This window comes from Aspergillus mulundensis (genome assembly GCF_003369625.1).
Source record: "Aspergillus mulundensis strain DSM 5745 chromosome Unknown scaffold_8, whole genome shotgun sequence".
Classification (NCBI taxonomy): Eukaryota; Fungi; Ascomycota; class Eurotiomycetes; order Eurotiales; family Aspergillaceae; genus Aspergillus; species Aspergillus mulundensis.
Window position 1 is genome coordinate 630,930 of NW_020797896.1, and position 18,807 is coordinate 649,736.

Below are 18,807 nucleotides of genomic sequence, written 5' to 3' on the forward strand. Positions count from 1 at the left end.
TCTTCGAGGATGCAGGATCGAGAGCTCAACGGGTGGCTCGTGCGTGGACGACCGAATGCTGAGGGAAACGGGTCGACCGATCCAGACGGAGACAGGGAGGGGGCAGGGAGTTAGCTAGAGAACGCGCTCTAGCGGGAACAGAATGAGCTTCTAAATAGGCAAACAGTCAGCGGGCGCGATATGGAAAGAGCGGCTGGGAGGGATAGCGACGTACAGAGAAAGCCTGGAGGGAGAGAAGGTCAGGAAAAGACTGAGAGTCGAAAGATGAAGAGAACCTGAACCAGTGGATCGACGCTGGTGGAGATGGACCGTGGACGCAAGAGCAGCTCGGCAGACAAACGGGCCAACGAGTGCGAGTATGATGGGCTTCTTGTTTTCCTAACACGTTTTCGACTTGCTCCCAAGCCCCAAGCTGCTAGTCTGGAGTTATCCTTGCAGTTTCAGGTCCGTCATTCGGCCTGGAGACTTCATCCGAGCCTCGACTATGGCGGAAGTGCATCCAGACAGCCTACTCCCTGCAAATTCTGCTTCCCTACGTCATACCATCCGGACCGCGATATTGAGGACAATCTACTTAGCGCTGCGCTCTGGACCTCTGACCTCAGTCACCTCAAGGCGCAAGAATAATGAAAGTTAGACAGCGCACAGACTGAGTCTCAAGCCCTGCCGGTGCTGCCAGAGCACTGCCATATCAGATCCACTACCCGTAAACCCGTACCGTATCCGTGATGGATCCTGAACCAGAATGAAGCTGAACTGCCGGCTTGAGGCTACTGTGACTGTCTATCGAAATTTTCCCAACACCCAAGGCAACCCAAGAGTCACGTCAACTGTATCTTGAATATCCTGTAAAGCGCGATGAAAGTGCAAGACGGCAGATGCTGCCAGTTGAAGCGCAAACATGAGACCTGGCCGACCAAAGCATAATTCCAAATCGGGTTGACGTGTCTTGTGGAGGAGATGAATCCAACCAGAGGGGAACAGCTGGGCGTGCTTAAACTCAAGTTGGGACTAGGGAAAATTTCCAAGCAATAAACAGGGTAGAAACACGATAAAACTGGAGATTTCTAGAGATCCGAGACTTGGACGATGGAGAGCGTTATACAAACCGGGGATGTATATGCAGCCTGATCCCCCAGGCACAAGCGCCGAATTTACGGCACGCCAAACCGACCACAACCGCAGCATCCCCAATCAACTTTTTCTCGCTGGCCGGAGCACATCAGCCGGCTGTTATACGTCCTTATGGCTACAATGGGTTCTCTTCACCCTTACGGGCATTTGATCCGGTCAGGTACGTTCTTTCAGATCCTCTGTGAATTCTTCACACAATTGCCGCAGGAATTACGTGGATTGGTGTCAGCTAACCTCCCCAGCCCGGTCCGGCATCACCTACGTCCCTCGCCGCACTCTCACATACACACCCATTCGACGAGCCGAGGAAGACCCCAACACCCCCAAGGACAAGCCCGAGACGCAAGAAAAAGGCGGCGCCCTCTCCTCCATCAAAAGCTTCTTCGGCTTCGGCAAAAAGTCCGAAGCCCCCAAACCCACCGTTCGCCGCCAAACAGCCCCTCTAAAACGCGAAGGTGAACTTGGCGCAGGTTCCATTTTCGCCGAAGATGAAGCAGGCCCGAAGCTGATGGCCTCTGGCCGAACACCGTCCGCACGAAAGCAGGCTGCCCCACCTGCAGAGGAAGGAGACGCTCAAGAATGGTCAACGGAGAAGCGGAACTGGAAGCATATGGAGGCGGTGCTGGATCCTCGCCCGCAGGCGCGTATCCGATGGGAGCGAAAGATGGTTGTGCGTGAGCTGCGTAGTCGGGGCCGGCTGTCGAAGACGGAGAAGATTATGCGTACGGAGCGGGAGTCGCTGTCCAAGTCGCACTGGTTCAAGACGTCGATCAAGAAGTTGGGCCCCTTGGCCCGCCAGATTTCAGGGAAGAACATCGACGAGGCGATCGTTCAAATGCAGTTCAGCAAGAAGAAGGCCGCCAAGGATGTTCTGGAGCACCTCAAGCACGCGAAGAACGTCGCCATTGTCCGCTCGGGTATGGGGCTTGGTGCCATCGAGGCTGGCGAGGACGCACCAAAGCCGAAGCCCGTCAAGATCATCCTCAAGGATGGCGAGCGCAAGACCATCACCGACGCTACGTCCATCTATATCGCCCAGGCGTGGGTTAACCGAGGCCCATACGGCCGCGAGTACGACCACCGTGCTCGTGGTGTTATCAATATGATGCGCCCTCCGTACACCTCTCTGTCAGTCTTGCTGAAGGAGGAAAAGACACGGATCCGTGAGTGCCAGGACCGCGAGGCCCGAGAGCTGCGCAAGCGCAAGGCGAACCTCTGGGTACACCTGCCGGACCGCCCGATCACTCAACAGAACCAGTATTACAGCTGGTGATTGCCCCTTTGTCGGTTCTATTACACTAGTATCCTCTGGCGTTTTGTATTATTTACATCTTTGGGAGCACTCCGCCTGGGCCGGATCAGCATATTTTCTTTTTTCAATGGCATACTGTCAGAACTCAACCATGTACACTACGAAATATAACTACATATCAGTTCATCTCTAGGTCTTACACTCTATATCTCCCAGTGCCGCCCATACCTAGCTCTACTCTATTCTAATTCTTCACACATCCCTCCCCAGGACACAAGGGCCTTCCAAACCAAGGCTCAACAACCCTCTCCGGCGGCGGCCCAGCTCTTCTCTCGGCCTTAACAAGCACCGGAATAACACCTCCCGTTTCCAATGCAAACCGTCGATGCCCGACCACGTTCAAAATACTTGTAATAGCCCCCGAATGCGCCGTCATCGAAAGGACCGAGTGTTCATCATTCGCAAAGACATCAGAAAGGAACTCAAAGAACCGCGCATCCCGCGCGGAGTCGCTCTCCCGCAGATCCGCCTTATGCAAGGGATCCTCCTCGCTGAAGCCCGGCTCAAACAAGTAAGTCGGATACGCAGCCGCGATGACGGATCTCGGTGAGCGTGCGTCGCAGGTATGCAGTCCGAGGGTTTCGCGGAGGAGCTGCGCACGTTAACACTCCCCTCCCTTATACTCGCCACTCTCCTAGTAAGGAAGCTTGGTTGGACATGGTCAGGAAACCCACCTCCTTAACAAGCGGCCTAAACTCCCCCTTCTGCGTGCCGGGAAACCCCACATCCTCAAACGTAACCCTTGCCGTCTCGCAGCACCGCATGAGCGGACTGACGTAGTAAGTCTGGGGGCGCGGGATGCCATTCTTGATCTGCCGTTTCCATGCCTCGTGCGCCGTGCGCGCCTGCGATACCCCGAGGTCCGTGAGGCGCGCGTCGAACCAGTCTCCGTGTTCGTCGCCGTTTAGGAGGGAGTAGCGGCACTGTGCATCCGTATCCGTGTCAATTAGCTACGCGGCTTGCTCGGTGAGGGGGCGGAAAGAGAGCGTACATCCCACAGCGCAGTCCCGTAGCGGCTCTCAGCGACATTGTGGACGCCCTGGCCGTGGCGGCCGAGGAAGAGGAGCTTGTATGTGGTTTCTGCGGACGCGGTGGTGTTCAGGTGCGTTATGTATTCTGCGAGGCGGGGCCATTGGGTTGACGGGTTTGGGGTTTCGTCTTGGGGGTCGGAGGGGTAGGAGCGGTTGATCAGGCCGAAGTTTGAGGAGGCCTGGTCAGTAGAGTATGGCGTCCGTTAACGCGAAGCTCATGGTTGTCAATAACTGGTGTTAGAGAGGATACGTACATAGTCGAATGTATCGGGGTTCGTGGATCCTTCGTCCTGGAGGAATATGCCGGTTACTGTTTTGAAGTCGAAGTGGAAGTGGGATGTCGCGGTTGAGTTTGGGTTTGTCATTTTGTGGACTATAGGCGCAATTGTCAGGCTTTATCACTGCAGACGATGTCCAGGTTGGCTTTTTGATATGTCCCAGATCTACTATGGTTAGGAAGATAAACTACGAGCCCGGCTGAAGCGGACTCAACTGAGTTGACTCCTTTTTCTGGGGAAATTATTTCGGCGCTTGGCGGGGCTGATCCGGGGACTTCAATATGGGGCTTTGGGCCCTGACCATGTCCAGTTCCTACTTAAAACAGAGGCGATTCAATGCTATTCAGAACCTAAAACATGCAGATCCTATTGTATTAGATCTAGTGACTAGAATTCTGCTTGGTAATATCTAACAAACAATGCATCAGGTAGGTATATTGCAACTCGCTAAGTCCTCACGACAACCCGTCACTTCTTTTCAACAATCGAAAACAAAATTCAGTTGAATACATAAGCTGCCGCTGGAAGCAGCAATCTAGATGAGCCCCATTCCCTTTCTATACTGTATATAGAGCTTGGAAGAGAACACTGCAACACGGCTGAAGAACTGGCGTGCCGAGGACGCAAGCGTCGATGAGCCTTGCCAGAGAGAGAACAAACCCGCTGCGGTGCTGTGCGCGGCGGTGGTTGCGCGTTGGACGAAGGTTGTATCTACAACTCTCGAGTTCTGTACGCTCAACGTACCGCGACTTCCAGCAGCAGACTTGTCCGCTGACTGGGGTAAGGTCTGGCGCGCAGTTGTGCTGCCGTGTTGGACGAGAGTTGTATCTACAACTCTCAAGTTTTGTACGTTGATCGAGTTCTGGACGTTCAATGTACCACGAGATCCGGAAGGACACATGGTGTCCACGGATTGGCGTAGGGTCTGGCGCACAATTGTGCTTGCGGGAATGGTAACCGTTGCATCGGCAACTGTCGATGCGACTCTCGAATTCTGTACGTTCAGCGTACCGCGACTTCCGGACATGGCCACAGGGGCCGCAGATTGGCGTTGCTGTTGGCGAGGTTGCTCCTCGCCAAGCTTTAGTCTGATGACATGCTTGTTCAGACCCTCCTTGTGTCTGAATAGAGCAGGAACAATCAGCAGTCCGCCGTTTGGCAGTCCGCCGTTCGGTAGTCCACGGTTCTGGAGTCCGCCGGTTGGTGAAAGTTGAGGCGTAGTTTGAGTCGAACCTCTGTTGTGGCTTGTAGGTGAAGCGCATGTCTGCACCGGTAGCGTGGGAGAGACATTCGGCTTCTGCACGTTGGTCGAGTGTCTGACAACGTGCTGGTCGCGGCCGGCAGCGGCCAAAGATTGTTGCGTGGGAGACAAACCCGGTCTCGTCACCTGTACCGGCTGGTTTAGTGAGCTTAGACCACCAGTATTCGCGGCGTTGACTGGTCGTTTTATGGTGTGCTGGTCGCGGCCTGCAGTCGCCAAGGGCTGGGTAGGTGACAGGTCTGGTCTCGTTACCAGTACCGGCTCCCTTACCGGTCTTGGTAGACCAATATTTGTAGAGCCTGTCGAATTCTGTACAGAGCGTTGGGGCGACTTGGTGAGGAGTATTCTCTCGTGGTTCGTCTGCGGGCTTCGGGTGCTGGTGGTAGCAAGTGAAGCATTGACATTAAGATGCGCCGCTGCTGCCTTTTCGAGGCAATTGCACTGTTCAAGTCAGTCGTTTATTTCCCTATTATTGCACACTGAGCAATGTCTTACCCTCTTGTGCTGCTTGCGATGCTTCTCACAGACTCCATATTTCCGGGCTTTGATGTAGTTCTCTCTCTGTGCTTTGGACCTCGGCTTTTGCTTTTTCGGCACATTGGTGGTCGTGTTCATATTGAGATCCAACACCAGCTGCATCGGTGCACCAGGCTCCGGTAGAGATCGCGGAGATGCTTGGGATTCAGCGGCAGGTGAGGTGGATGGAGCTGTAGAAGGCTGGGCCGGTGTCATCTCGAGTGATAATTCGGACCAGTTTGGAGATGAAAGGTTGTTGCTCGAGAGGCTAGGGGTGTTCATTTCGGAGACCAGCTCCTCCTGCATGCGCTGCAGGTGTAGTGCGATTGATGCATCTCGTCGCTTCTCTTTCTGTGAGAAGCAGCGGGGGTCCATGGCCGCTTGCGATTCGACCATGTACCGGAATGACGCGAAGTCTTGCGCATCTGGGAGGCATGTGTTGTCGAAGATCGGGTCAACAAATTGGTTTGAGAGTGGCGGCGCTGTCTGTAGGACATCATTAGGGTTGATGAAAGGCTGGAAGTCCATGGCCTGCCCTAAGCCTTCCACTGGAGCTTCATACCCGACGAAGTCGGGGAACATGGCCTGCGAGCACATCGCGGGGTCCGAGTCCCAGTTCAAGAAGTCCGTGTCTGTGAAAGTCTGGTCAAGGTCTCGCGGAGATATTGACTCCACGGACGTGGGATTGCTTTCTAGATACTCCGTAGGGAGTTGCAACAGGGCATCAAAGTCGAGCCACTCATCCTGGCGAACAGAGAAGTCCACTGGGTAAAGCAATTGGTCGGCGGACATCTTGAACGTGGTCGGGATAACAAAGTGAAAATAATAAATATAGTTATAGTCTTTATGTCTGGCGTAGTTAGAGGCCTGAGGCTGAAAATCACTCCTGAGGCTGAGAATCAATTGCGGGGCGTAAGCCTGATGGTAAACGAGCGTTGATTTCAGTCACAAAGGCCGCGCCTTGACAAGGAAAGATCGAGATGCGAAATCGCACGGAAATAGAGGCGTCTCACTCGGAGCAGATGAGGATGAAGAGAAAAAAAAAAGGACGAAGCAGCAGGCCATCATCAAGAAGGGGAGACCTGAGGTACTCAAAGTTCCCTTTAGCGCGCTAAGCCCAATCGACTAAGCCCAATTCAGTCCCCGACCGACGACCCTGGCCCAGAGTGTGGCTTTGCATCACGGAGATGAGTCAACGTGGGCAAGAAGGGATCTCGATGTCATTATTTTGAAGATCGCTTTTTGGATGTCGGCGGTTGCCGCCGGTTGCAGAAAATCAAGAAGTCTGGGTACCTGGTTCGACCTTGTTCGTGAACGTTGAGCGGGACTTCGATTGCGGGTTGTATGCTCGGTCCAAAAATATATATAGCCTCCAGTACTATGTCAAGCATATAACCGCTTTTGAACACTACTTACCACCAGGAAATGAGAAACGCACTTGGCTATTCCTAACCTGATCATATAATCAATAGAAAAAGACCCTGACCCCAATCTTGATAGATATGCGCATGGTCTGATTCTAGTCCCGCCCTTAAAGCTGAGTCAGGTCAGGATAATGGCCCCAGTGAGCTGGGCGTTCGATTGCCTCCATCTGATAAGACCCAACGCTTGTTCCAGATATGCATAAATGCGCCTAGCTCTGGAGCAAGCTCATATCAGATCCTCTTATTCGGCTGAAGATTTTGTGCATAGACAATTCAATGGTTAGACCCCGGCCAATGGCGACGCCCAAGTCCTCCAGGGTTGGCTTCTGAATATAACGTATAGGGTGTCGAAAATGTAATCGGAAACGAGCAAGGACCAAAAATATTTATTTCTTCATTGGGAATCTAATGTCATTAACGCCATGAGATGTAAAGAAACGACCGTGGACTAAAATACAACTCCCCGAAGTAATATAGCAACCCGCTCTTTTTCATTTTAGAGTTCGGGGCTCAGGACTTTTGACCAGGATATCATCAACAACTCCACTCTGCAACAACTATTCACAAACACTTCTTACGCGGACATGGCCTCCTTGGGAATCTCCTTGGCGGTTCCAGAAAGATCCGTGGCCGGAGTGACTCGCTTCGATCGGTAGTTCTTGATGGCGGCGGTAACGGCATCTTCCGCAAGGAGGGAGCAGTGCACTTGGAGACGCATGTCAGTCAACGTAAATGAAATAACGAACTTGACAGAACTCACATTTAACTGGCGGTAAGCAGAGTTCAGAGGCAATCTGGGTGTTTGAGATCTTGGAAGCTTCCTCGACTATTCTTTGTCAGCCGCCGATTTCTAAGCCGGCATATTCGGAATAAACATACGGGTCTTTCCCTTCAGCAGAGTGGTGAGATAACTTGAACTAGCAATGGCCGATCCGCAGCCAAAGGTCTTGAATCGGGTCTCGGTGATTTTTCCAGTCGCCTCATCCACCTGGATGTCGAGGCGGATGACGTCGCCACAGGCCGGGGCGCCGACGAGACCGGTGCCGACATCGATGGACTTGCGGTTAAGAGAGCCGACATTGCGAGGGTTTGAGTAGTGGTCAATCAGTTTGAGGCAGTTAGCTTTCAGAGCATAACCGAGGTCAGGAAAGCTACGTATCTTTCTCATGATAGGCCCGGACCATGGCAGGGGGGACAACGTTGCGTCCGGCGATGCCAGGACGGACGGCGCTGGTAAGGCGGAGAGCGGTACGGATAGTTTGCATTTTGATACAGCGGTTTGGTGATGAGTGAAACAGTGAGGGGAGATGCAGGAGTAAGAAGTTATGGGGGAGTGGCAGAGAGTTGACGTAAAAAACCTTATCAGATCGTTGGAGGCAAACCGGCTGCTTATGAATAGGTCAGGTGAGAGGCCTCGGGAGCTTGGCTTATTAAGGGATGGCGCTTGATGTAATGCTATCTGGACCAATGACATCAGAGCAAATTGCAGCCCGCCTCCAACAGCTCGGTCAGATGGGCGGAGCTAAACCCTTTCCGCCTTGACTTGCCCGCGGAGACACGCCTGAGTCTCCGAGGATGGTCGGAGATACCAGACTACTCCGTACTCCGTTGAAGCTCGGGAAATTCTAGACTCTAGACTCTATCTACCCCGACGTTGAGGGATCCTTTATCGCTATTCGCTACTGCAAAACGCGACACAGTACGACTGTCCGAATTTCGGCCTCCGCGCATTCAACCTTATTTCGACTTTTAACCACAATCACATTGCCTGTTTCACTAACCCCAACCGCAGAAGCCAACAGCAACTGTTGAAAAGACTAAGGCACAGACGAGGGTTATTTCGTTTCCACCGAGGTTTGCTGCACCGTTTCCACCATCATCGCTTCCACCACCTGCAGTAGCGTCTCCAGCTGAATCTCCCGCCTTGCTGGTTGCCTTTATCTCCGGTTCGAACCCAACGCATGCCGTGGGCAACTTCCGCGCGGTTGATGTTAGAACAGTTGCGACTTCCCTGGAGTCAGTCCAAGACACAATTTCTACATCATACCTGGCGATGGCTCCCACATCTAGTTCTACGGACGGGATGAGAAGGGTTGCGTTGCCGATAGCGTCGTCAGTAACAGTCACGGCCTCACAGTTTTCATTGACGCCTGTGGCCCGAGACACGTTCAAAGACAAAGTCGGCAGGCTAACAAATGCGCCTATGCCTCCATCAATGTTTACTTTGCGAGAGCCGATGCCAGTATTGATGCCTAGAAGGATCTGCGGCTGAAATGTAATGCTCAGGGCCATGGACGTTACTTCCGTTGTTGTCTCAAAGGGCAGCGTTTCGAATGTCGTGTCCTCACTAACAACCGCAGGATATTAGTCAATGCTCAACGCGGCCACGGTTCAGTACTCACAAGCCAGTTATCTCGGATTCATTGAAGTTGGGAATCCTGATCAGCACCCGCGAATTGTCCGGGACCTGCTCTATCAGCATCATGGACCATGGCATTTTCGGGAAGGCTTACGGTGACATTGAAGCCGTAGGAGAATCCAACGTCTCCTTCGAGGTCCGCCGTTATAATGATCTCCGGCACAATCATAGGGCCGAAGGTTATGACACCTGCAATCTGCACTCGACGTTATTTATGCTCAAGTGCGTTCGGCGTTGCAACATACCTGAAAAGGCGTGAGTCCAATGGCAGGAAGTGCGGTACTGAGCTCAATGAGAGGGCCTTCAGACGCAAGCTCGAGCTCGAGCTCAATCTGCGAGAACATTTGTTTGACCAAAAGCTCAATGCTGCTATTGGTGAAGAACTCAATCGCTTCATCCAGCTCAAAATCAAACTCAGAATCGTCCTCGTCCTTCTCCCCAGCGGTAAATTGCCCTTTGGATAGCTGGATGTCACCCTGGAGCGTGCATGTCTTGCATCTTACAACGACGGGCAGCTGTGGCCTGCGAAAATCAGCTCGCCATCCGAAACGCATCGGAGCCCTGACACTTACATAACTTCACTAGCAAGCGCATTGTCAACCGGGTAAATCTGCAGGCCAGGGTGGGTAACATTAAAGGTCTTACGTGCTGTCGAATTGAGGCCATCAACCTCCGACGGAGCCACAGGAAAGGACGGCGTAGGCGATGGTACATTCTGCCGTTTGACTGGCGTTGGATTGCGCTTTTGAATTTCTGAAGAGTGCATGTGTGAGAAAGACACCTTAGTCGCGGAGAATGCCACGTGCCAGTCGATTGGGACCGACTTCAGGGTTATCGTGTTGCCCTCAGGATTCGCGCTAATGCTAGTTACTCTGATTGATTATCAGCATCGACCTCCATGAACTATTCAGGAATGGTTATACCGATGCGCCGACCGTTCTCCCTCAAGATCACAACCCTCATGGGAAGTGACAATGACAAACTCTGGCGTCTCTTCAACCCCTGACCTGAAATTCTCCTCAGCGGCGATGGAAATGAACTGCAGCTGTATTTCGGACGCTGTGCACGAGACACTATCTAGGCCAGTGTCCAGATCCTCCAACCTGAGAATCGGCCATTCCGACTCCACATGTAGGGTTGTGGAAAATACCAACTCTCCCTCATTGTCGTCGGCGACATAATCAAAGCTTGAGTTTCGATCTAGGGTGATGACATTGTTCTCGGCCCTGGCATTGAGCTTTGATGACATGATCCCTGCAGAGAGGCGCTTTGGTTCAGGGAAAGTTTGTTCCTCACGGCGGGTTATGCTCGGAGAACTCGCATGGACAAGCACCGAACATAAGAAGAGAAGTGCAACGAAAAGAGCCATATTCAATACAGAGAGAAGCTCGCGTCAATAACTGGAGCCCAGCTCTTACAAAGTCCACTATGCTACTGGCATAATTGGGGATCTCACTCCTATTAAGTAGACATGACACAAAACAGACCAACGTCCTAGACGCTGGACAGCTACTCAGCCGCGCAATTTCCTACTGCAACAGCGCCAATGCCTAGTGACCAGGATCTCGCTGTCATTTCTCGTATATACGGGGCAGTTGTGCGAGTGCTTGCGGCCCCCACGTTTGAAAGGCTGCACCCTGCCAGCTGGAACGGCGCGAACTCCCACAGCCTCATTCGCGACCCCCTTTAATCTTGAGGCTACTGCATGCGCAGCCATCCAACTGATACAACGCAGTTTGAGACACAATCAAGGAATCCGCGCTTAAATGCATGGATCAATTGACTCTTATTCGAATAGCTGCAAGGCTATGGCCGGATCATTACGAGCTACTCAAGCCCTCCGTCAACAACCTTGAAGAATAAACCGCTCTTTTAGGGCTACCCCCTTGTTCTGACATCTGCCTCCACTTCGTAGGCTGTCTGACAGTTGCACAGCGAGGGTGAACCGGCGAACTTCACCCTGACCAGCGCCCCCGCGCAAGGCTCTAAGAACACTACCTATTGCTGACCCCGTCCTATTTCGAATCGGGGCTCACTCTCGATCATGATACGCTATACACAGCATTAACGAGAATTGGAAAAATAGCATGGTGATTCCTGATAAACCGTGGCGCCATCTAAGCGACCAGGATTACCACCAGACCATCAAATTCTTGTGACTACGCGCCGATATCAACTAACAAGATATTGATTGGTCATAGCGAGAGCCTTTGCTAAAGAAAACGGTCGGAATCGTGAGACTGGTTGTGCCGCAGTCTTCATACAGTTCTCGATTTCATCGAGCACTCTCCATGCCATTATCCCGACCCAATGCAGGGGCCGAAAGATATAACAAAAGAAAAGACTAGCATTGAAGCCAACTCAAGGCTCAAGGACAACCTTACGTTTCTATTTTGGGCTCCCAGTATGATAAGAAAGAACGTTTATTGATGAAACTTATCTGACATGCCTGTTCTTGGAACCCTTGGCTGTCATGTCAATCTAAGCCCCCAAACTCCAAAAGTCGCGACCCAGATCACTGCACAGCTTATTTTCAAGCTAAGCCATGTCCTGCATTGTCTAGTACAACATCAACTCCGTAATGTGACCTGATCAAGTTACGCGGCGCCCCGTCCCCCTTCGCGCCGTCTGCCTCCGAGTAAATCTCGGGACAGTGTCCCCAGGACTCATCCTCCCGCTGGTCATACCTCCAGAGGCTGAGTTTGTACGCCCACTACCGCGTGCCGTCTGTCTATGCGTTGTATACCGCGTGGCTCGGGACGTCGTATCCATGCGCCGCGTGCTCGGAGCCGCAGTTCCAGGTCTACTTCCTCGAGCCGCATTCTTTGGGGTGCTTCTATCACTTGCAACCCTTCGCTTTGCTGGTGGCCTCCCACCAGCGCTCCGGCGTGCCGTTTGTTTAGGTCGTGTGGTTGACGTCTTCGAGTCATTGCCGTTGCCGTTGCCGGTCGACGTCGAGGTTGGACTCGTGCCTGAATTGTATTCAACTCGGAGGTACTCGGAGCGCTCAATGACGACGGCAAGGTCTTTAGACTGGGAACTTGTACTGCTCTGAGACTGCACTGTCTTTAGAAAGGGCCTGAACCGACGGAACGTACAACACCCTGTTACAGATTTGGAAACGTACCTGCACACCGGAGGAACCAGTCTCCTGGAACAGGAGTGTGGCTTTGTTTGGTGCCATGTCGTTATATTTTGGGATTACAAGAATATGTTCTTCAAATGATAAGGTATACAAACCAAGATCGCGAAGAAGTGCCTTGTAGCACTACCCCCGCCGGCCATGGTCTCCGGGGATGATCACACATTGGCTGCATTTAGGTTAGGTAGGAAAGTTCTCCGGGTTATCGCTCCGCATAGATTCCGACCGTGTCCTCAATAGGGAGAATCCGGCATAGGGACATGGTTCTCTGTTCCGGCTGCACTTGGAACATTTTCGAAGCATCAACTCGAACAAAGGGAGGGCGCGATCTAACAGTCATACAACGCAGAATGTGTGGGCGACAAAGGCCCAAACAACCAGAACAATGACGGTTTTCGAAAGTTTCAAGGAGGTCATTGTTCGAGATAATGCTCTTGAAACCAGCTATTCTTAGGTAGCATGCTCATGATGGACAGGGTCGAGTACTTAGTCCTGGCGTTTGCGCCATTCGATTCTGCGCATCATGTACACTCAATTCCACTTACTCTAGATTATAGGCAACGACCATAGCCATGCGCAAATCAAGAGAATGCTCAAGGTCCAATCCGCACGCGAACCCAATAAACCGGAAGCGAGGTCGCGATGACACAGACACTGAAGACGACCAACCCGACTTCAAGAGACACCGAGCAAGCCTAGAAACATACCCACTAGACTTCCAAGAGGAAGTCAAGCAGCTCGCGACCGATATCGTCGCGTCGATATACTACGACATAAACCACCTCTGCGCCGTTCGCAAGCGCGCCAAACTCGAAAAGAAGGACGAAGATGTCAAGTTTTACCGCCGCCAGTATTCCGAGAGCAGTAGGCTGCTCGATATGCTAGTCTGGTCGACCTGGGAGGTCTCGAAAATGGACAAGATTGACGATCCCGAAGGCACACTCCGGCGCATGAGCGAGTTCGCATCCTTGTGCGGGTGGAGGATGCTCTCGATCTGCTTGACCGCAGAGGGATTCCGCCGGGCTCTGAGGCAGACCACAGAGGACGTGAAATGGGGCGAAGTCGTGAAGAAGATTATGGACAATCAATGGAGTATCGAGGTATACGCGCGGTCCCGCAGGCTCGACTGGCGGGGACTGTGGTTCAGATACGCATATATGAACCACGAACAGGTGGATGAGCAGCTACGATTCCGCCGCAAAATGTGGGAGGAGCACCCACATCACATTGTACAAACAATTGACAAGAAGGTCCGAAGACCACGGTTCGAAGGTGAGGCGCAAATCCACATCGACGAGCACATCTTCGACCCCAACTCGGACCTCTGGAAGGCCAAACGCCGGAAAAGGGATCCTACGCTGCGACGCCCCGAAGACGGCAAATGCGCCCTCTGCGGCAGGAAAAAACTCTGCGAGTGCAAGCTGGACTTCTCCGCAGGGAACCTAGTTGAGCTCGTTGAGCGGCCGCTGATTGGGACTGGTGTGCGTGCGCTATGCGCTTTCAAAGCGCGCGATATCCTCGGCCAGTTCATCGGCGTACTCCAGCCGCCGGGCTTTGAGGGGGACGAGGTGTATGCGCTGTCGCATGTGTCCATGATAGACGACAAGGAGCAGCTTGCGGTCATCTCGCCGAAGAAGTATGGCAATTGGACGAGGTACATGGCGCACTCGTGTAAGCCGAGCACTAAGTTTATCCTTAGGACGATCGGACGGTATACGGTTGTGACTATTGAAGCGGTTGCAGATATCGCTGCTGGCAAGGATATCACGGTTGACTATGGGGACGAGTACTGGGTGGATAGGGAGGATGAATGTGCATGCGGGGAGAATGAGTGTATTAGTAAGAAGAAGGAGGAGGAGGAGAAGGAAGAGGAGGAAGAGGAGGAAGAGGAGGAAGAGGAGCAAGAGGAGCAAGAGGAACAAGAGGAGCAAGAGGAGCAAGAGGAGGAAGAGGAGGAAGAGGAGCAAGAGGAGGAAGAGGAGCAAGAGGAGCAAGAGGAACAAGAGGAGCAAGAGGAGCAAGAGGAGGAAGAGGAGCAAGAGGAGGAAGAGGAGGAAGAGGAGCAAGAGGAGGAAGAGGAGCAAGAGGAACAAGAGGAGGAAGAGACTGTTTATACATATGAGTCTAGCGATGAGACCTTTGATACGGATGACTCTGGTACAGATGAGTCGAGTGGGGATGATCGTACATATGTCAGTGGTCGGTTCAACTGAGTCTCGAGTTGGTTGCCTGGTGTTGAAGTGTTCCTGGAGAATCACACCCCCGCATTTGGCAGCCGACCCCGCATCCCCTGTCACTGTCACTGTCACCGTCACCCGGCCTCCTTCCTGCCTCCTCTCTTCTTTCCTAGTTCTCGAGTTATTCCAACCTAGTTCTCAGCCAGTGTCAATTCAACTTGAATCTAGTTACGACAGTGGCCGTATCTTCTGTTATTCTCCCTTAGCTTGTCTATCAGTACCCAACGGAGTGCGGAGTATACTTCCATCCCTTGTTGACCGTCGGCTCTCGAGACCGTTGAGAGCAACTACGCTTGATACTTCTGCAGAGTATACATGATTATGGAACAGTTCTTGGACCAATAACACCAACGTCATGTCTCGAGCCCTGTATCGTCCCAGCGTGCTACGCGGAAGAGCCCCGAGGGTAGCCTACCAGGCTCTCTTGTGGTCTACACCACTGGTTAGACGCGGCTTGCTTACACAGAGCTATGCACGCGGTCCGACAGAGGTCCAATTGACCCTGGCATTGCAATGGTGTAATATTGCTGACGCCCTTTAGCCGCCGCTTTTCGAGTCGACCATTGGAGAACACTTTGCCCGGATTGTAGAGCAGTACGGGGACAGGACAGCGTAAGTCACCTCCTATCCAGATGGGTGATCAAGCTAACTGCCCAGTGTCATTTCCAAGCACCAGAATGACAGGGTGACCTACCTCGGTCTCGACGCTAAGAGCAATGCACTCGCACGAGGACTGCAATCCGTGGGCGTCAGGAAGGGAGATCGCGTTGGAGTGATGCTTGGAAACTCGATGGAACATGCGACTGTACGTGACAGAGCTATAGTCGGTTCTGGAAGGCTGACAGAACTAGGTAACCTATGCGCTCTTCAAACTGGGCGCTATTCTGGTAAGCGTCCATCCCGTTTAATAATACTTCGTATACACTGACAGGCCAGGTCCCAATCAACCCCTCCTTCAATGCAACCCAAGTCGTCGCAGCCCTAGCACACCTGGGAACAAGCCACATGATCATAAGCAGCGAGTCCAACCTCCCGCGCAAGCAACCACGGAGCAACATCCCTCTCCTCCGCCACCTCGCGCAAGACCTCCACGCATCAAAGCTCGAATCACCCGTCGTCCCAACCTTGCAAAACATAATCCTAGTCGACAACTCGACCGACCGCATCGGCACAAACAGCTCCCTGTTCACCTTCAGAGCCCTAACCCCCTACAAATACCTCACATCGTCCAACACGCCAGACACAGCACCCCTCCTGCCTCAAGACCTGGACGCAACCGAAATCGTCAACATCCAATTCACCTCCGGCACTACCGCAACGCCTAAAGCAGCGTGCCTATCCCACCGCTCGATCCTCAACAACGGCGCCCAAATCGGCGACCGCATGCGCCTTTCTCCAACCGACGTCGTCTGCTGTCCCCCACCCCTCTTCCACTGCTTCGGCTCGGTCCTCGGCTACATGGCAACAGCAACACACGGGTCCGCGATCGTCTTCCCCGCCGAAGCCTTCAATGCGCGGGCCACGCTCGCCGCGGTACAAGAAGAGCGTTGCACGGCGCTCTACGGCGTGCCGACAATGTTCCTCGAGGAACTGGGGCTCCTTGAATCCGGCGAGATCCCGCACAGAGGGTTCGAGCATCTCCGCACCGGTATCGCAGCGGGGAGTTCGATCCCAGCCGAGCTAATGAAGAAGCTACATAAGACGCTGAATCTGACGGAGCTGACCATCTGCTATGGCATGACGGAGACGAGTCCCGTTTCGGCCATGACCACGACAGATGATCCGATTGAGAAGAGGATTAATACCGTCGGCCGCCTGATGCCGCACGTTGAGGCCAAGGTCGTGGATCCGAGTGATCATACTAAGATCCTGCCTGTTGAAACCCGTGGTGAACTTGCGGTTTCCGGATATCTGCTTATGAAGGGGTATTGGGATGATCCGGAAAAGACGACGGCGGTAATGAGGGAGGATAGTGAGGGGAGGGTGTGGATGCATGTATGTCTCCTCCCTCCCACGATAATGCATCATTTGAGCGGCCTGCTAACACCGGTATTTCTGTGTCCAGACCGGCGACGAAGCAACCCTTTCACCAGACGGATACGTCACGATAACCGGCCGGATCAAAGACCTGATCATCCGTGGCGGAGAGAACATCCACCCGCTCGAGATCGAAAACGCACTGTTGACCTTCCCCGGCATCGCGGATGTCTCGGTTGTGGGTGTTCCCGATGCGCATTACGGCGAGGTGGTGGCTGCGTTTGTGATTTGGAAATCGCACATGCAGCATGAGGATGCGGATGCGGATGCGCAGGCGGAGACGGGAGATAAGATCCGCGAATTTGTGAGGCGGAAGTTGAGTGGGCATCTTGGTAAGTTCTTGAGTTCTCAAACTGTTTTGTTTTTTTGTTGCTTTTTTGCGTTGGGCTGATCATTGATGTGGTTCTGGCAGTGCCGAAATATATATTCTTCCTTGAGCCGACGGAATCATTTCCGAAGACGGCGAGTGGGAAGATCCAGAAGTTCAAGCTCAGAGAGACAGCGATCAAGCTTTTGGGTGGACAGTGAGCGTAGAATTGCTAACATGGCATTCTGGTTTGATCTATATACCATATAGCGTGCGGCCATGGCTAGCTAAAGACATAGAATCATCAAAGACCGCTATTAAGTTTCTTAGTTAGCTTGTGTTTAAACAGGTATGATCGGTCCATTCTTCAAGAAGTTTGCCCTGTCAAGACCATGATCAAACTTAGGAGTGTAGTGTTCGGCCTGCGCGGCTTGCGCGGTCTCAACTCCGCTTGCAGAGATATGGCACACACATCTTTCTAGAAGCTGGTTGACATGTGCTCCTCCAGAGAGCAGTGCACCATTTTGATTTGCTTCCGTTGGTATCGGCGAGGAGGTTCTGGATATGTTAGGCCATCTCAAAACGAGCTCATGGCTTTTACCCAGAACAACCGGCTGGGGTAGAGACGAGTCAATGGGGCCGGTGGAGGGGATGTAGTGCAGAGCCTTGGCTGCCAGACTGAGCGCTAGGGCGCCCGTCGTCGCCGGGTGAACCGTCAACGGGGAATAGAATCACCCGAGTTGCGGGAATAGCTGACCAGGTCCCAGAGAGCATTCATGAACGCGCAGGAAAGCATACAGCTCGAGAACCCAGACCCCACTCAGAAATCTTGAATCCCAGTTTCCCCCGTCAGTCTCTCTCTCACATCGCCATTCCCTTGCCCCTCAATAACCCACTCAGGCTCCTCGTCATCGAAATACTTCTCCTGCTCCTCACTAGCATCATCAAGCTCCTCATTCCCATCAACCTCCGTATAATCAAAGTCGTCATCCTCCCCGCGCAGGAACCTCATCGTCATTTCAAATCGCCACGCCTTCTCGCCCTCCTCCTTACTAGGCGGAATCTCGTCGCGGTCCTCCGCCAATATCTCGCCGTTCGGCCCGCGAGCGTACGTAAACAGCGCGTGCGGATCGGGATGGCTCAGCGCATCCATTTTAGCTTCCGATCGCAGAAGGTCGGCTTGGAGGACGCCGGAGAAGCCCTTTGCGCGTCCTTCGGCTTCGCGCTCGGACGGCGTTTGGAAGCGGCGGATTAGGCGGTCGTAGAGTAGGGGGTCTGCACCGGACAGGATTATTAGCTCAGCTCAGCTCAGGTCTCCTCTGGATAGACCGGTAATATTAGCCCGTAGAAGGAGATGGCATGAAGTGCGGACCGGCTAGCTCGAGGTCTGCAGAGAAGTACTCTGGGTGGAGGTCTAGGTAGCGCTTTCTTCTGTTCTTTGTCCTGGTGGCGAGGGAGACGGGTGTTCCATGATGGTTTGGGTCGGAGGTCTGCCTCTGATCATTCTGGACGCCGGTTCCCATTGGAAATAAAGGCATATTTGATGGATTTGTGGTTTGGCGATGTGCAGGTAAGAGAGTGGATGATGTGAAGAGAGTCGGTCCGCGGCGGCAAATTGGGTCCCCACTCGGGTCGAGCAGAAGCTCAGAGGGAATCTGTCAAATTAGTCAAGCATTATTCTTTGAAACAACAAGGATCATTGGTTGATG

General features: G+C 52.9%; 8 protein-coding genes across 8 annotated transcripts; 3 read left to right on the forward strand and 5 right to left on the reverse strand.

The window, feature by feature from the left end:
- Positions 1-1,254: 1,254 nt before the first annotated feature.
- Positions 1,255-2,407, forward strand: DSM5745_07603 (mitochondrial 54S ribosomal protein uL22m; the record flags this gene model as incomplete). Its single annotated transcript, XM_026749619.1, has 2 exons — positions 1,255-1,294; positions 1,377-2,407. The coding sequence occupies 2 exons, from the start codon at positions 1,255-1,257 to the stop codon at positions 2,405-2,407; spliced, it is 1,071 nt and encodes a 356-aa protein (XP_026601651.1).
- Positions 2,408-2,630: 223 nt separating this feature from the next.
- On the reverse strand, positions 2,631-3,842 carry DSM5745_07604 (phosphoglycerate mutase family protein; the record flags this gene model as incomplete). The annotated part of the gene is made up of 4 exons (XM_026749620.1): positions 2,631-3,038; positions 3,121-3,369; positions 3,438-3,656; positions 3,732-3,842. The coding sequence occupies 4 exons, from the start codon at positions 3,840-3,842 to the stop codon at positions 2,631-2,633; spliced, it is 987 nt and encodes a 328-aa protein (XP_026601652.1).
- Positions 3,843-4,290: 448 nt separating this feature from the next.
- DSM5745_07605 (uncharacterized protein) lies at positions 4,291-6,324 on the reverse strand (the record flags this gene model as incomplete). Its single annotated transcript, XM_026749621.1, has 2 exons — positions 4,291-5,457; positions 5,512-6,324. The coding sequence occupies 2 exons, from the start codon at positions 6,322-6,324 to the stop codon at positions 4,291-4,293; spliced, it is 1,980 nt and encodes a 659-aa protein (XP_026601653.1).
- Positions 6,325-7,530: 1,206 nt separating this feature from the next.
- On the reverse strand, positions 7,531-10,624 carry DSM5745_07606 (putative GPI anchored protein; the record flags this gene model as incomplete). Its single annotated transcript, XM_026749622.1, has 9 exons — positions 7,531-7,661; positions 7,717-7,782; positions 7,836-8,186; positions 8,738-9,303; positions 9,359-9,423; positions 9,470-9,571; positions 9,621-9,897; positions 9,948-10,247; positions 10,299-10,624. 9 exons carry the CDS (start codon positions 10,622-10,624, stop codon positions 7,531-7,533), a joined length of 2,184 nt encoding a protein of 727 aa, XP_026601654.1.
- A 1,343-nt stretch (positions 10,625-11,967) lies between these two features.
- On the reverse strand, positions 11,968-12,559 carry DSM5745_07607 (uncharacterized protein; the record flags this gene model as incomplete). The annotated part of the gene is made up of 2 exons (XM_026749623.1): positions 11,968-12,432; positions 12,503-12,559. The coding sequence occupies 2 exons, from the start codon at positions 12,557-12,559 to the stop codon at positions 11,968-11,970; spliced, it is 522 nt and encodes a 173-aa protein (XP_026601655.1).
- Positions 12,560-13,089: 530 nt separating this feature from the next.
- DSM5745_07608 (SET domain protein) lies at positions 13,090-14,730 on the forward strand (the record flags this gene model as incomplete). The annotated part of the gene is made up of 1 exon (XM_026749624.1): positions 13,090-14,730. One exon carries the CDS (start codon positions 13,090-13,092, stop codon positions 14,728-14,730), a length of 1,641 nt encoding a protein of 546 aa, XP_026601656.1.
- Positions 14,731-15,109: 379 nt separating this feature from the next.
- On the forward strand, positions 15,110-17,319 carry DSM5745_07609 (putative AMP-binding enzyme; the record flags this gene model as incomplete). The annotated part of the gene is made up of 7 exons (XM_026749625.1): positions 15,110-15,244; positions 15,296-15,366; positions 15,412-15,559; positions 15,606-15,641; positions 15,691-16,749; positions 16,820-17,123; positions 17,204-17,319. 7 exons carry the CDS (start codon positions 15,110-15,112, stop codon positions 17,317-17,319), a joined length of 1,869 nt encoding a protein of 622 aa, XP_026601657.1.
- A 599-nt stretch (positions 17,320-17,918) lies between these two features.
- DSM5745_07610 (uncharacterized protein) lies at positions 17,919-18,636 on the reverse strand (the record flags this gene model as incomplete). Its single annotated transcript, XM_026749626.1, has 2 exons — positions 17,919-18,373; positions 18,471-18,636. 2 exons carry the CDS (start codon positions 18,634-18,636, stop codon positions 17,919-17,921), a joined length of 621 nt encoding a protein of 206 aa, XP_026601658.1.
- Positions 18,637-18,807: the final 171 nt, after the last annotated feature.